Source organism: Bidens hawaiensis, unplaced genomic scaffold (genome assembly GCF_021521415.1).
Source record: "Bidens hawaiensis isolate Kalapana, Puna unplaced genomic scaffold, B.hawaiensis_p1.1 tig00001236_1, whole genome shotgun sequence".
In the NCBI taxonomy this organism is placed as follows: Eukaryota; Viridiplantae; Streptophyta; class Magnoliopsida; order Asterales; family Asteraceae; genus Bidens; species Bidens hawaiensis.
Genome location: NW_027491070.1, coordinates 1,631,858 through 1,646,855, shown reverse-complemented (window position 1 = coordinate 1,646,855; position 14,998 = coordinate 1,631,858). Strand labels below are relative to the sequence as shown.

Below are 14,998 nucleotides of genomic sequence, written 5' to 3'. Positions count from 1 at the left end.
GAATAATTTAACATAAAATATCCAATTACAATATTGAGCCCAAATTTTATGAAACCAGACGCGAAAATTGTTGGTTTGTTCAATATTTCATTACTTGTTTGGTTTGTCCGATTGGGGTGTTTCATGAGTGAAATGGTAACATAGTTTAGTTGATAAGAGGTTTGATAGACTGTGTGGGTTATACCGACTAATAGCTAAAATTAAATATTTTTTAAGATTTATCGGCTCATGACTGCTTCGATAAAGGTTTGGGCTTTAAAATGATACCATACCCACCTGAGTATGTTAGTTACGTAAATAAAATATTTAATAAATTTATATTTATTACACCTTAATACTATATAACTATGAGATGCTTTATTTTTACTTCGGTTTCAAAGGATAATAATAGTACATGTTCATTATGTTTCTTAAAGCTTCTTTTCCTAATTAACTTGTAGTAATTTATTATTTCCAATTACTGTAAATCTTTTAACTATTCATGACCTCGATTGGTTTTAACCAGTTCCATTAGTGAATCAGTTCGACTTTAATATGTTCGTTTTTGAAAAATAGTTTACAAACGGATTAAAAAGTTTGGTCCATTTTATCCTTTTTAGTTTAAAAGTTTGAAAAGATTCAAACTATATCTTTCCTAAAAAACGTTATTGGATTTTAAAGGCCCAAAGAAAAAACAAGCTTATGCGTTGCAGCTTAAGGCCCACAAAAGAACTGGGATGCACTAAATAACATGGCCTTTGTTGGGTTCACGGGTCAAATGAAGATGAGTCATGGTCTGCTTGAGCTCGAGCTTAGCTCGAAATTTAAACATCCTGGCTCGGCTCCAAATCTTCAACCGATCTACAAACTTAAGCTTGCACTCCATCGTTTACAAACTGAGTTGGCTAGTGGCATTATCAGCCGGGTTAACATTAAAATAAGATAAAATACAACCACGTATTTCAACGGAAACTGGCTGTTCACGGGAAAGATGTTCAAGGAGAATCGGTTGTGGTCGTTGGGGGTCAGAGAAGAGGAAGAAAAGATTGTGGTCATTGTTCACCGAGACGAACTGGATGATGATTTGTTGGGCAGGTGGGTAGAAGATTTTCGTTTTGAAGGCTTGTGGTTAGCTGGGCTTGTATTTCAGCAAACACACATGCATATATCATTAATAATGAATCAACCGAAAATACTCAAGCGGGCCAATGAGTAAGCTAATCTGTGGTCAAGCTCCACTCGATTACAAACTGACCTGATTTTGAACAGGATTTTATTTTCAAATAAAATTCAAGCCACGGGCTATCCGCACAATCTTGTTACTTTGTATAATGAAACAGTGACGGAGTCTATAACGGGTCAACAGATCGAACACAAAAGCACGACAGATACATCTAAAAACGAAAACTAGTTAACTAGCCTAGTGAGTTAGTTTGCAATAAGATTATAAATACATAACAGATCAAAAAATCCACTTAAATATAAAACAACTATAAAGATGAAACATGTCAACATGTCCTGCGGGTTAAATATAAAACAACTATACAAGAGGCATAAATATAAACCGGGTCATCGAGTACAACTAGCTTAAACTCTAAACCGACTTAATACATAGAACAACCCCACAAAACTAGTCGCCCTTTACCTGGGTCGCCTATAGGTCGAGTTTAGACTCAAACCGAACCAGAAACCAAAAACTCGGTTTCTAGGTTTTTTAAAATGTTAGGTTTTCAGTTTTCATGACGGGTTCAATTCGGTTTGATAATCAATAATCTAGAAAAGCTTATGCTACTTTACTTCATATTCGCACACATTCACCATCAAATCATCAGTAGCAAATCTGTTTCGATTTTCTGCACGCGTCTACATTACAAACCAGAAAAGTAAACAACTAAAATGTACAAGATCTAAATCAAGAAAACCATACCACTAACAATCCCACTGGTATACTTGTTTGTATACACCTATCTTTATTCAATTGTAACCAGTACTCATATAACCCTAACTTGAAGAAATCATTCATCATAGCAATGATCATCATTATAGAACTAAATGTCATGCATATCTTTAATCACTTTACATATGCAAATCCAGTAACCAAATTAATCATAATAAAAATTCAAACATAACCTAATTATTAAATCATACTGTCAGTTAGGGGATTTGAAGGTAGAAGCCTGTGGAAGCGACATCGGGCCTCTTCTTGATTCATTATCATCTAAAAGCCTCTGAACCCTCTTCTTTGCACAATATTGCCTATCAAAATGTTTCACCTGATACATCATCAATTATTTCTCCATCAATCAACAGTAACACAGTCATCAAAATAAGGATGCAAACGAGCTACTCAAGATCAAAACAATAAAAAGCTCGACACAAGCCGACCCTTATCGAGCCCGAGCTCGAGCTTTGCACGGGAAGAGCGCTCAGGCTTGTTGATTTGTTGAGCTCGACGGGCATGAACAAGCCTAGCACATATTTAAATTTGAACTCTTTTGAACTTCTATGTATTAACTTCACACTGCACGGCCGAGCTCGAGCTTGAGTCTAGGCACGTTTAAGATTTCTCTCAATATATTTACAATTAATTAAAGGTCTACATAACAAGCAACTCAACTCGAGATCAGATCAATAAAAAGCTCGAAAGGAGCCGAGCTTTTCTGAGCCCAAACCTCGGATAAAGCTCTTTTAGTTATGCAGCCCGAGCTCAAGACTTGTATGGGAAGCTTGTTTAGACTCGCCGAGCCTTAAAGAGCCTAGCATATTTTAAAGTTTTAACTCTTTTGGACTTTTGTGTATTAATTTCGCACTACACAACCGAGCTTTAGCTTTTTTAATGTACTACACAAGCTTGGACCGAGCTTAGACTTGTTAAAGTTTTTCTCAAAATATATATATATATATATATATAAATAACTAAAACTCTATATATAATTAATTAATAAATAACAAACAACCCGAGCTCGAGACTGATAAAATGAATGACGAGCTCAAACTCTCATAAGTCAAAATCGAGGCTTAGCTTGTTAACGTATATAAATTAATTAATCAATAACAAACTAAACAAGCCGAGCTCGAGCTCTCGTAAGTCAAATTTGAAAGCAATATAAAAAGCTAGGGTTTGTTTAAATTACCCAAGTACGGCGACAAGAGTTGTCGTAAAGCTCTCTGGTCTTCTTACACTGAAGAGGATAGAGCAAACCTACAGCAGCAATCTCAGTTGGCTTATTGTTCGATGATTCTTTCTCTAGACACGCGTAGAACGCATCACGAGCCTATTAATTTCAAAACAATTAATTAGAATTATTATTATTATTATTATTATTATTATTATTATTATTATTATTATTATTATTATGACATGTAATGTGATGAATGACTAATTAATTACCTTGTAGCAAGCTTGTCTAGCGTCGGAGAGAACGTCTTTGTGGACTTTGTCAGATTCGACCGCCATGGTTAATGGTTGATGCTTTGATCTCGGGTTATTGAATCATGAGATAGATTAATTACTTGGGTAACAAATAATGTTTTGGGTATAATATTATTTAACGGGTTGGATCATCATCGTTAACAGACTAGTGTTTTACTTTACCCGGGCCGTTGGTAAAATTCAAGGGTTGTTGAGTTGGTAAGTTAACGTTAATTTAATCGGTTTCAGCTTCAGTTATGTCTGTTATTGTATCGGAAGTAAAGCTCGTTTGTATGTATATAAAAATGAATTTATTTGTTCGGGAAAATTCATGGATAAGGGTGTTCAAAAAAATCCGAATTATCCGAACTATCCGAAATTTCAGATATCCGATTATCCGAAATATTGTTTTAAATAAATATTATACAATAAATATCAACTATATATTTTGAAGTTCAGCCTCTGCATTTTACGAGTTTAAAATACAAGGAAAAGAAATGATAAGATTGGATAGGGAAAGAAATAAAAAGAAATTATCTACTTAAAAGGCATTCTCGAGTTATAATAAAAGAAAAGAAAAGAATGTGTTAAATACATTCTTAAGTTAGATTGGAAGGAAAAGATAGAGAAAAAATTGTAACTTTACAATTATGTCATCATACCCAACATGGAAAAGAGAGTTGAGATATGATAAATTAGTAATATTGTAATGAACTATAAAGTTTTCCTTCACAATCAAGTCATATTTGGTTGGAAAGTTTAGGAGGAAAAGAACTCTACTTTTCTTTGCATTATCTTTTTTTTTCCTTTAAAAAAAGCTCAAGAATGATAAAAAAAAATCTTTTCTTTTCCAAACCTTAAATAAAAAACTCAAGATAACAAGAAAAAAAACTAGATCCAGACGCCCCGCATTTCATTCCGCCATCACCTCATGGTTCGTTTCTTCTTATTTAGGCGACGACACATCTGAAATGAAAGATAGGAAGATGTAGGATTGGTGGACGACGGTAGTTCGTGGCAACAGGGTCGAAGGTTAATGGTCGTAGAGATAGGCTATTGGGTGCTCTATTGAAGATCTTTTGTAACAGGGATGAAACCATTGTGTATTTGTGTGCTTTACACTTTTCAAAATTAAATTAGAGATATTAAGGAGTTTTATTTATTAATTTATTCATTTTTTTTCATTTTCGGATATCCGTTTCACTATCCGAACAGATATCTGAAATTTCGGATAGTGATATCCACTTTCCAAAATATTCGGATATCTGGTTTTGAACACCCCTACTCATGGATGGCTTTTCGGTTGTCGTATGCTTTGCTATGACAATAAATAAGAGCCAAGAACAACCTTTTTCTAGTGTTGGTTTGTTTTTTAATGTCCAATTTTTTCCCATAAACACCATATGTTGCATTATCCAGAGTAACCAGCATAGTTGGTCTAAATTGGATGACGATGTAATACATGTGGTAAATTAACAAATGTTGTATATAAAAGAATTCTCTCAAATTTATAAATTTGATATTTTAGACTTCTTATTATTTGTACTATAAATTTCGTTTCTTTTTTTACTTTTAGTTTTTATCCTTTACTTCAAAAAACGAATCTTATTTGTTTGGCAAATTGATTTTAACAGTCTCATATTTTTACAGTTGGACGATAATAATCACACATGAGGAAATAGTTGTCACCGGTTCCACCTTTCATGCCAATTGTTTCCATCATAACTTTTTAAGATAATAATCACACATGAGAAAATAGCTGCCACCGGTCTCACCTTTCACACCAATTGTTTCCATCGGACATCTGTTAAAAAAAACTTAATGGTTAAAAAAAACTTAATAATCACAATAAAAATGATAAGGGTGAGAAAGAATTTAGTCAATTGATCTTAGATTCGAATGACTGAGATTAATTTAATAAATAAAATTTAATGGGAAAGGCATGAGCGTAATAACACACCCTTGTTGACTTTATCTCTCCACATGTAATGCACATGTTAATTCCTCCATCATTTTAAAACGTCCATAACTTTTTCATACGGCATTTTAAAAAAATATTCACCATAATAATAAACGTTTTTTTTATCTTTAATATGAGTATTATATTGTTATATAAAAATAAATAAAAAATTTATGGGTTTCTTTAATTGTGTTTTTTGTTGTTCATTGTGGAAGGAAAGAGGGATGGAGGCAGGCCTAAATTGACTTGGGATGAGAGAATTAGACATGACTTGACAGAGTTGCACATATCTGAGGACATGGTCCAGGATAGAGATTCGTGGAGACGTAGGATTAAGGTTAGCGACTTCTAGGGGAAGGTACCTAGTTAGCTTAGCTTTCTATTTAGGGTCTAGTTGGCTAGCCTTGCTCCTTGTTGTTTATGTATATATTTTGTTTGATGCTGCTTTTTGATTCTTATGCCCTATTCTTAGTAGGTTACAGATTCCTTGCTTTTTTGGTAGTTTGCTATCTATGTATTGCTAAGTGTCTTTGCTTGTAGGATGTATGTTTACTCTGATTACCTGTATGTAACTTTATGAGCCGGGGGTCTCTCTAGAAGCAGCCTCTCTATTCTCACGGATAGAGGAAAGACTTGCCTACATCCCACCCTCCCCTAACCCTACCGATAGCGTGCTATGCGGTGGGATATAAAGGGCTTGATTGATTGATTGATTTTGTTGTTCATTGTGTCTTTTTGTTATACGTATTCACCAATGTGTCTTACGTTTTATGTCATTGTGTTATACGTATTCACTATTGTGTTTTACGTTTCAAGTTATTGTGTAACATGTATTAATCATTGTGTCTTCTGTATTAGATAATTTGGAGTTATTTTATTATTATTTTTACATATTATTATTATACAACGGTGTTATTAGTATTTTAAAAAAACATAATGATGAGTTGAAAGACACAATGACGAAGAAAGACAATGACGAAAAAAGACACAATGATAAGGGAAAAGACACAATGGTGTGCGAAAAGTCACAATGACGTAATTTTAGTTTTAAATTTTATATAACAAAATTCATACACATATTAAAAATAAAAAAACGCTTGTTATTATGATAATATTTTCTTTAAAAAAATATCATACGAAAAAGGTATAGACGTTCTAAAATAATAGGGGTAATAACATGTGATTTGCATGTGAAGAGAGAAAATATGTACAATTAACTTTATACTCCTTTTCTTTTGGTCCCCACTTAACATATATCAATTATTTATGGCTTCCCACACCTCTCATTTTTGTTAGCCTTTATAGAATAACTTGATAGGATAACATTCTTATATATTCTTTCTTGTTTTTTTTAACGAATGACAACTTTATATTTAAATATAAGGTAATGTTCTTATTACAAAATAATTATCCCTATAACATCGTGGGTGCAATATGATAGACAAGTAAGAATTTTGGTGGCACAAAAACATGCTATTTGGCAGCACCCTAATGTTTCATGGAATTTTGTTTTTTTTGTGTGTATTTTTTCTTTAACGAAAACCAACCGTATATCAAATTAAACGTTTTTGTTTTTGTTTTTATTTTTATACTTTGACTACCAAACTTGTAAAAATCAACTTCAAAACTTTTGGCTTTTATAATTTAGCAACCAAACTTTAAAATTTGTGTCACGGTTGTTTTTTATGGTATCGTAACAAACCGACCTAGTTTCCGTTGCGGGTTAAAGGCAGCTACATAAATAGGTTTGATTCTTTCGGGTTTATGGCGAGGTAAGTGACAGAGGCGTTATGGTTTTTTTTTTCTTTTTTTTTTGTGAATAGAGTTTGAGCAACCACAACACGTAAGTATCCAACTTGTTATAAGTTAACAATAACTAGTTAAAAGTCGTTTTTATCATAAAGGTAAATGTCGGTGATATATGTTTCATTGGATAGGTGGTTAAAAACAATTTTATATGTGAAATCAATATAGAAATTTAAAGTTACAGTATATATGGTTTCATCGTTTTAACTAACTACACTTGCTCTATCATGTAATTTTAACCTTGTCTTGTCCGGTCGTGTTTTATGCTCTTTTGTTAACAGTAGTATGTAATACGAGGAACAAATGTTTTGGTTCGTTGACAGGCCAACTTTCTCATAGTTCAGATTTAAGAGGTGAAAAAATGGATGGATTTGGGTAACGGGTCAAATAGGTATTTTTGGGTGTTAGTGGGTGTTTGGGTGAGCTTTTCTTTTTTGCTTTTTGGAGGGGTAAAATGTCCAAAATGCCCCTCCAAAAGCAACTAAAAACACCAAATTGAAGTTTTTAGGTGCTTTTGGAGTGACATTTTGGACATTTTGCCCCTCCAAAAAGTAAAAAAGAAAGGCTCTCCCAAACATGCCCTTAGTATTATTGAATAAAAAGAGAGGCGTATAATTTTCCTTTTGCAACAAAAAGGATCCATTCTATTAGACAATAAATGTGTCATGTCAATAATAAGGTGTATTATTGAAGCAATAGTCCAATTTTCAACTAAAAAGAACTCTCCCAAAAAAGAAAGAGCAGACCTTTTGAAGACGAGAGTAAGGTACAACAAGACCATTTTTACCCACCGTCCTTCTCACGGTTTTTTGTTATTTTTTGAACGGCCAACAAAATTTCATTTAAATAAATTACTTATATATAGTCTAGTTGTTACATGTTAATAAGTTAGCCCGATTATTTGTAGAGGGACTTTTCTATAGTCACTACTTGTTTTGAGTTCATTTTCATATGTGTGGGGATAGGGTACTAAACCCCAGATACGATCGTTACTTATTACGTTACATGTCATATTGGATACATTATTATTGTATACTAACCAATACTCAATGGACTGGGTGGTTATGGAGGTAACCCCTAACCAGGCTTGGCCCAATAAGATTAGGGTTTCATGATGGTGGTCATGAGGTTCTCTATATAAGTGAGTCTCTACTCTCATTAAAAAATACTCTTGGCCACCAACATATTTTTGTGTCTGTAAACAAGAGGAAACTCTTAACAGTCACCTCCACTTCCCCCACCTTCAATGGCAGGTCTCGAGCACGCCGGAGAAGAAGATCGAGGTGTGAGTTCTTTCATCATGAAGACCAGAGAACATTAATCTGAGCCCACCAGGGACTAGATTAGTGATTATCCAGTCTCGATTGAGATATCAAGCTAAGCCTACCTCATGTTAGTTTCATGTTTCTTCAATATGTTTTCTTTCTTTCTTCTTTTTCTTTTATCTTTGTTTTATTTTCTTTGTATTTATTTGTTTTTTTTTCATACCCATATTACAGGTTTGAAGAATCTCACACTTGATATATATATATATATATATATATATATATATATAACCACAAATAAACAATCAATAACCATTTGTATACCCATGTTATTTGGTCATGATCATTAGGTCCGTAGTTTTTCTTTAAAGCGACTGAATCAGACGAGTGTAGTTGTAGGGATGAGCTTGGTGCTGGTACCCAAGGGGAAAAAGAAAAGGGTAAAATACGGATAGCGTACGTGTAACATCCCGAAATTTCAAAGGTAATATTAATTATATTACTTATTAATAGATGGGAAGTTTACTCGGGTTATCAGGAAATAAATAAAAGAATAGGAGTTGGTATGGGTCGGGCTAGTGTCGGGTAATGGAAGTGGGTTATGGACTTGGGTTAATTGAGATAGGTTAAATGAGAATGGGATTTCAGGGATATAAATACCCCCAAAATCCCAAAATATCTCATTTCTCACCAAACTCCCTAACACACACTCCTTACACCCTCAAAACACACACATTCTAACCGATCTAGATTCGAAGCCGAGACCCGAGATTTGTTGATAGATCTGAGTTGGTAAGGTAAGAACTAATCTAACAAAGCTATTATTACTGAAAATGGTTAGGATTGGATGGGTTAACCGGACCCGAAACCCAACTGCCCAAATCGGACCCCTAAAACGTCGATTTTAGACCGATTTGATGGTTGGGGTTTGTAGGCGCCGATCATACGGTTCCGTGGGTACCAAAATCGAGTTATTTGGCTAAGAAACGAAGGAGTTATGGGCAAACAGATCTGCAGCGCGACAACTTCGCCTGCAAGATCAAGTTCGCCTGATGAACTTCGCCTTCAAGCGTAACTTCGCCTTCAAGCGTAACTTCGCCTAAGGTATAACTTCGCCTACGGCCAAGTTCGCCTAAGGTATAACTTCGCCTGAAGCCAAGTTCGCCTAAAGTATAACTTCGCCTGAAGCCAAGTTCGCCTAAGGTTTAACTTCGCCTGAAGCCAAGTTCGCCTAAGGTATAACTTCGCCTGAAGCCAAGTTCGCCTAAGGTTTACTTCGCCTGAAGCCAAGTTCGCCTAAGGCATAACTTCGCCTGAAGCCAAGTTCGCCTAAGGTTTAACTTCGCCTGAAGCCAAGTTCGTTTATAAAATAAATTAAAAACCTAATGGAAAATGTGTTAAGGCAGTTATCGAAAATAAAATTTTTCCAAGCTGACCTGGCAGCTTAACCCCAGCCAGGGGCTCTGCCCCTTGGACCCCGCTAGGGGCTGCCGCCCCTAGAACCCCGCTACCAGGGGCGCTGCCCCCGGACCCCCGTTCGTTGTGGGTCATATAAAGATAGAAACGCAACATAAGTAGTAGTAGCTAATTGATACGTGTAAATATTATACAGTTAGCCGTGCACAGCTCAAGAGGGGAATAACTATTAACGGAGAGCGTAACAGTATTCAGGTGAGTTTCTAGCCCCATTTATGTGTTATGTTTTCGGGGCTGTGTGCATACTCGATGTGTTGTTAATACATTTATCCTAAGTGATAAGTGTATGCCATATGTGATATATGTGATGGATATGAATGGTTGCTTGTCGGTACGCAAACGATCTTCGGATATTGCGCGTACTGTCAGGTCAAAAATAAAGGTACAAATATTATACATCGAAGATGTATGAACATTACAAATGAATACTTGTCGGGGCGTGAACGATCTTCGGATATTGCACGTATCGACAAGAGGTATGGTTGTTAAATGAATGATGTAAAGAACGCCTAGGGTGTTCTTATGCTATGATGTAATTATTGTATATGTGAAGTAGGTGTATACAGGTACACGAATGGTATGTGAGTTCTACGTTCGACATAGTAAGTTAGGATGGCAAATCCCTCTAGCTTTTGTCGGACATAGACTCGGCTGGTGATGGCGTAGTTAAGGACTGCGGGCCTTATACGTAAAGTAGATGATAGATGTAAACGTAGATAGGGACGGTGGGCCTTATACGTGTTACAGATAATAGACGACAACGTAGTTAAGGACTGCGGACCTTATACGTATTATAGATAGGCATCAGCATAGGAAAGGACTGTGGACCTTATACGTGCTGTAGTTGTATTGTGGTAGCATAGGGGAGGACTGCGGACCTCGTACGAGCTATGGTTTAGGTTGCAACATAGGGGAGGACTGTGGACCTTGTACGTGTTGTGGATGTAGGATGGTATAGGGAAGGACTGCGGACCTTGCACGTACCATAAAGGGTGAACATAGGTAAGGACTGCGGACCTTTGTACGTGTTCACGACCTTGAGTACAGGTATAGACGGTGAACTATGAACGTACTCTCGGTAGACTGAGGTTAGTGATTGTAGATATGTATGTATGTATGGTAGCAAGTATGTAAGTAAGAAAGAAAGTATGTAAGTAAGAATGAAGATATGAGTACTTATGTGTGTATGAAAGAAAGTTATGAGGTTAAGTACGTATGTATGTAATAAGGTATTGTATGGCGTTCGATTAACTAGAACTCACTCAGCGTAGCTGACTTTTAGTATGCACGCAGGTGAGCTGATTACAGAGTTAGCATGAGGATGACACACGGCATGGATTGAACGGCTGGCATCTGAAGAAAGAAGTAAAGATGTTTTAAATATAAAGTTTTGTGTTATGGTATCAAAGAAAAGGTTTAACGTTTTGTAACAAATGATTGATGTTTTATATTCCGCGAAAAGTTTTAATAAACTCTGATTTGAAGAACTGTGTTTATGAGTAAATCCGACGCTAAAGTAGGGCTACTGGGTTCGGGGCCTTACAGTACGAAATCTCAAAAAAAAAGAAAAAAAAAGGTAAAGTGGATGCGGAATTGATATGGAAAGTACCTGGTACCATTTGTTCATCCCTTTGTATAGTTCTATATATGTCGACAAATAATATATAATAAAATAATTAAACATTTTACGTAAATCTGATCTAATACATGGACTAGTAAAGTCTCTATGTTAATGCTTGAGACGTTTTGTTAGCGTCTATTATTATTAATTAGTTATCAATGTTTGTTAAAATTTAATAAACAAAGGTATTATCATTATTATTATTATTATTATTATTATTATTATTATTATTATTATTATTATTAAGCCTGTGTGTGTTGGGCTCATGAACTTGTTGAAAAGTAAGATGAGCCCACGTATATAAAGAAAAAGATAGATATTATCAGTAGAAATTTCATGGTTTAAGAAACGAAAATTGGTCCGTGAAATCAGTTGGACAATACTGAGAATCCTTGAAATCGGGTATGAATCAAGATAGAAAGAAATAGTTTCTTTGCACATTTTACTTTTCATTTCTGATCATCATTTTGTTCTTTGTTCTCACATCAGGTTCTCGTCCATCCATCCATCAAAACCCACCCCCAAGTTTGCAGCAGCAACATGGTGGGTTACTGATTCTTCTCTCAATTATGTGTTATTTGTGTTTCTAGTTGAGCTTATAATTAGCTATATCATCCTGTATTGTATTGTATTGTGTTGGGTGTAGTTGTCATATTTTGATCATGAGATATGCTATCATTTTGACCCTTTTGATTGGTGTTTTATACATGAAACTCCTGTTCAAAGTAAGCCATAGTGAGTTGAAGTGAAATTACCTTTTGATTTCGCTCATAAGAGGCTTGCTTGCTTGATTTTGTTTTGTTTTGTATTGTGTGGATCTACTGTCTGTTTGTTTGTTATTAGCTATGCAGTCGATATCGCATATATATAACCGATATATCAGTGATATATTGGTTATCAGTCCTTGTTGATATATAAATCAGAATATCGGTACCGATAATTTCAACGATATTGACCGATATATTACCGATATTCCCGATATCAGTGTTTTAAGTCTTAATTATCAACTTTTAGAGTTCAATGTTAATGTTTTAAGTCTTAAATCAATTCTTACTTGCTACGATTGTTAGTGTTTTGCAATTTGCAAAAGGTTAATTTGTTAATGGTAGGAGACTACACTGAGTTATTAATGTTAAATTGTCATATATATGAATTTAACATGATATTAAAACTACCGATATCTCACTGCGATATCTCATATATCGGTCCTTGACCGATATCAAGTATTTTTCCACATTAACTGCGTAGGTTATTAGCTTGCTTTTACTTAAAAAGAGATGTATGTTTTCATTCCAGCGATGGAGTTGGCATTATTGTTTAAGGTTATTATGCGGATTTTTGATTATGAGTTCGTTTTAGAACGATTATGATGATGCATAACGTCCTATCATTTATTTATAGAAAACATCTTATGTTATTAAATCTTGTTCAAAATAAGTTATCAACACAATGATTTTGTTTCTAGTCTTTTAGTTGGTTGGTTGATTGATTGATTTTGTTATGTTTTTCGATACCTAATTTGCCCGTTGTTGGCTTGTCTTCTATTCCTAGCTGTGATCGTCTCGTTATTACAATTTATAGTTGGACTCCAACTGATGATTGGTTCAATTCTTTTCAACAGCTAACCATGGACGAAAGTCAGCTTAACATATTGCCTTTTGATCTTATAAGGAAGTTGTTTATAAAACGGGCTTTGCGGGCCTCCCTAATGCTAAACTTGTGTGCCAACAGTTTAAAGACCTCATTAGAGGCGACAAATTTGCCAGAAGATTCAGCACAACAGATACATCGTTGTGGAACTTCTACCACACAAGGACTCTAAAAGAAGGTGACCGGGTTACCGCCATTAAATAAAGGGGTGCGGATCGAATGTCATTCGCGGTCGATTTCAGCCATTTATTGCATGATGAGGACAAAGATTAGCCGTTGCTGCCGTTCTTTGTTGTCGTTCGGAGAAGCGTTCTCTTGTTTGGATCCTCATACCACGAGTTTTTCACTTACAATCTATGGACGGGCATGAAGACTCGAATCAAGTTGCGATTTTCGGATCGATTGGGGCAATCAAGAAATGTTTCGAGGCACTAAAATAGCGGCTAATCCACATGATGACGACCACTACATCATTGCTTTCTTTCACCCTCACAAAGGAATGGCTTATGATGTATTCCACCATTCCGATTACAACCGGCCTCTGTATCCGATAGCTGGTCAAGCCGGCAACGCAACGTTCATGCACGATGAGTGGAAACACCCACTGGCGATGATGGTCCCAACAATACCTGATTACATGTTTACAAGTGTCTGTGGTCTTAACCCGGTTGTCTCCTACACGAAGAACAAGCCGTTGATGGACTCCCTACGAGCTCGTTTAAAAAGTGAAGCTAGAGATTTTCTAAACTTAGTGTATTTTTATCACAATAACGTGGGGTACTTGTTGTTCAAATGGGAATTGTTGAAGGTGAATGTGATGGGTACGTTCAGGTTCACCTAGATGGGTTGACGGCTGCGTACCGGCCTGACAAGGTGAGTCCGGTTTTAGACTTTCTCCCCCGAGACACGACTAATGTTGTTACCGGTAGGCCTCAGAGCGTTTGAGTCGTTTCACATTACCCAAACTGACGAAGACACTGTGAACGTGTCTTTTTATATGAGGCTAGCAGAGGATCTCGAGGGTGACTCACATGTCGTTCTTCTAAGGTTCAGTCATGAAGCCAAGCAGTGGATATCAGTTGCAACTAGAATTCAGGTTGACAGCAGGGCGGGGGTGTTTAGTCAAGTTTTTCCAAACAGATTGCTTATTTCTAAACATCAAGAATCTGTCATTGGTGATCAAGTGAAGCCTTTATTGATATTTGAATGTTTTGGACTTTTACTTTTGTTTAGGTGAAACCTTTATGAGTTCAATACGAAATTTGTTTGTTGTTTTGGCTCCAAACCCGGATTCCACATTCTTTCCCCCTCTTATTACCTTTTTAATACCTCCTACACTCCCCAAAATCCAACCCCATTCCCTTTATATCCATTACCTTTCTATTTAACTCATTAGAGCATTCCCAGCCGATTCTCCAAATTACGTGAGAGGGTTCTCTATTTTTTAGAGATAGTTAAAAGTGGTTGTAAGAGAATGAGAAAGAAAATGTTACTGTTCATGGTTAAATTTGGAAAAACAAATTGTTCACCTCTATAATTTTTTAATATTTTTGAAAGTAGTTGTGAGTGAAGTAGAGAGAAAATGTAATGATAAAAGTATAAAAAAATATTACTTAATTGAAAATGAGAGAGAAAAAATGATGTTTTTAGTGTAATTATAGAGATGGAGAATGGATTGAGAATGCTCTACATTTTCCCCATAACTCCATTTCACCTCCCAAATCATCAACCTCATCATCAAATTCTCCAATATTCAACCTTCATCTTCTTGGTAAGAACTCATGTTTTAAGCCAAAACTCTTAAAGTTTCATCTTATTTCTTAAAAATC

The 14,998-nt window shown here is 35.4% G+C and overlaps 1 protein-coding gene across 1 annotated transcript; it reads right to left on the bottom strand.

Annotated features, from left to right (window-relative positions):
• Positions 1-1,840: 1,840 nt before the first annotated feature.
• On the bottom strand, positions 1,841-3,509 carry LOC143567327 (uncharacterized). Its single transcript, XM_077053779.1, has 3 exons — positions 3,371-3,509; positions 3,114-3,254; positions 1,841-2,252 (listed from the first exon to the last, which is right to left on the bottom strand). Exons 1-3 carry the CDS (start codon positions 3,434-3,436, stop codon positions 2,130-2,132), a joined length of 330 nt encoding a protein of 109 aa, XP_076909894.1. The 5' UTR covers positions 3,437-3,509; the 3' UTR covers positions 1,841-2,129.
• Between the last annotated feature and the right edge of the window lie 11,489 nt (positions 3,510-14,998).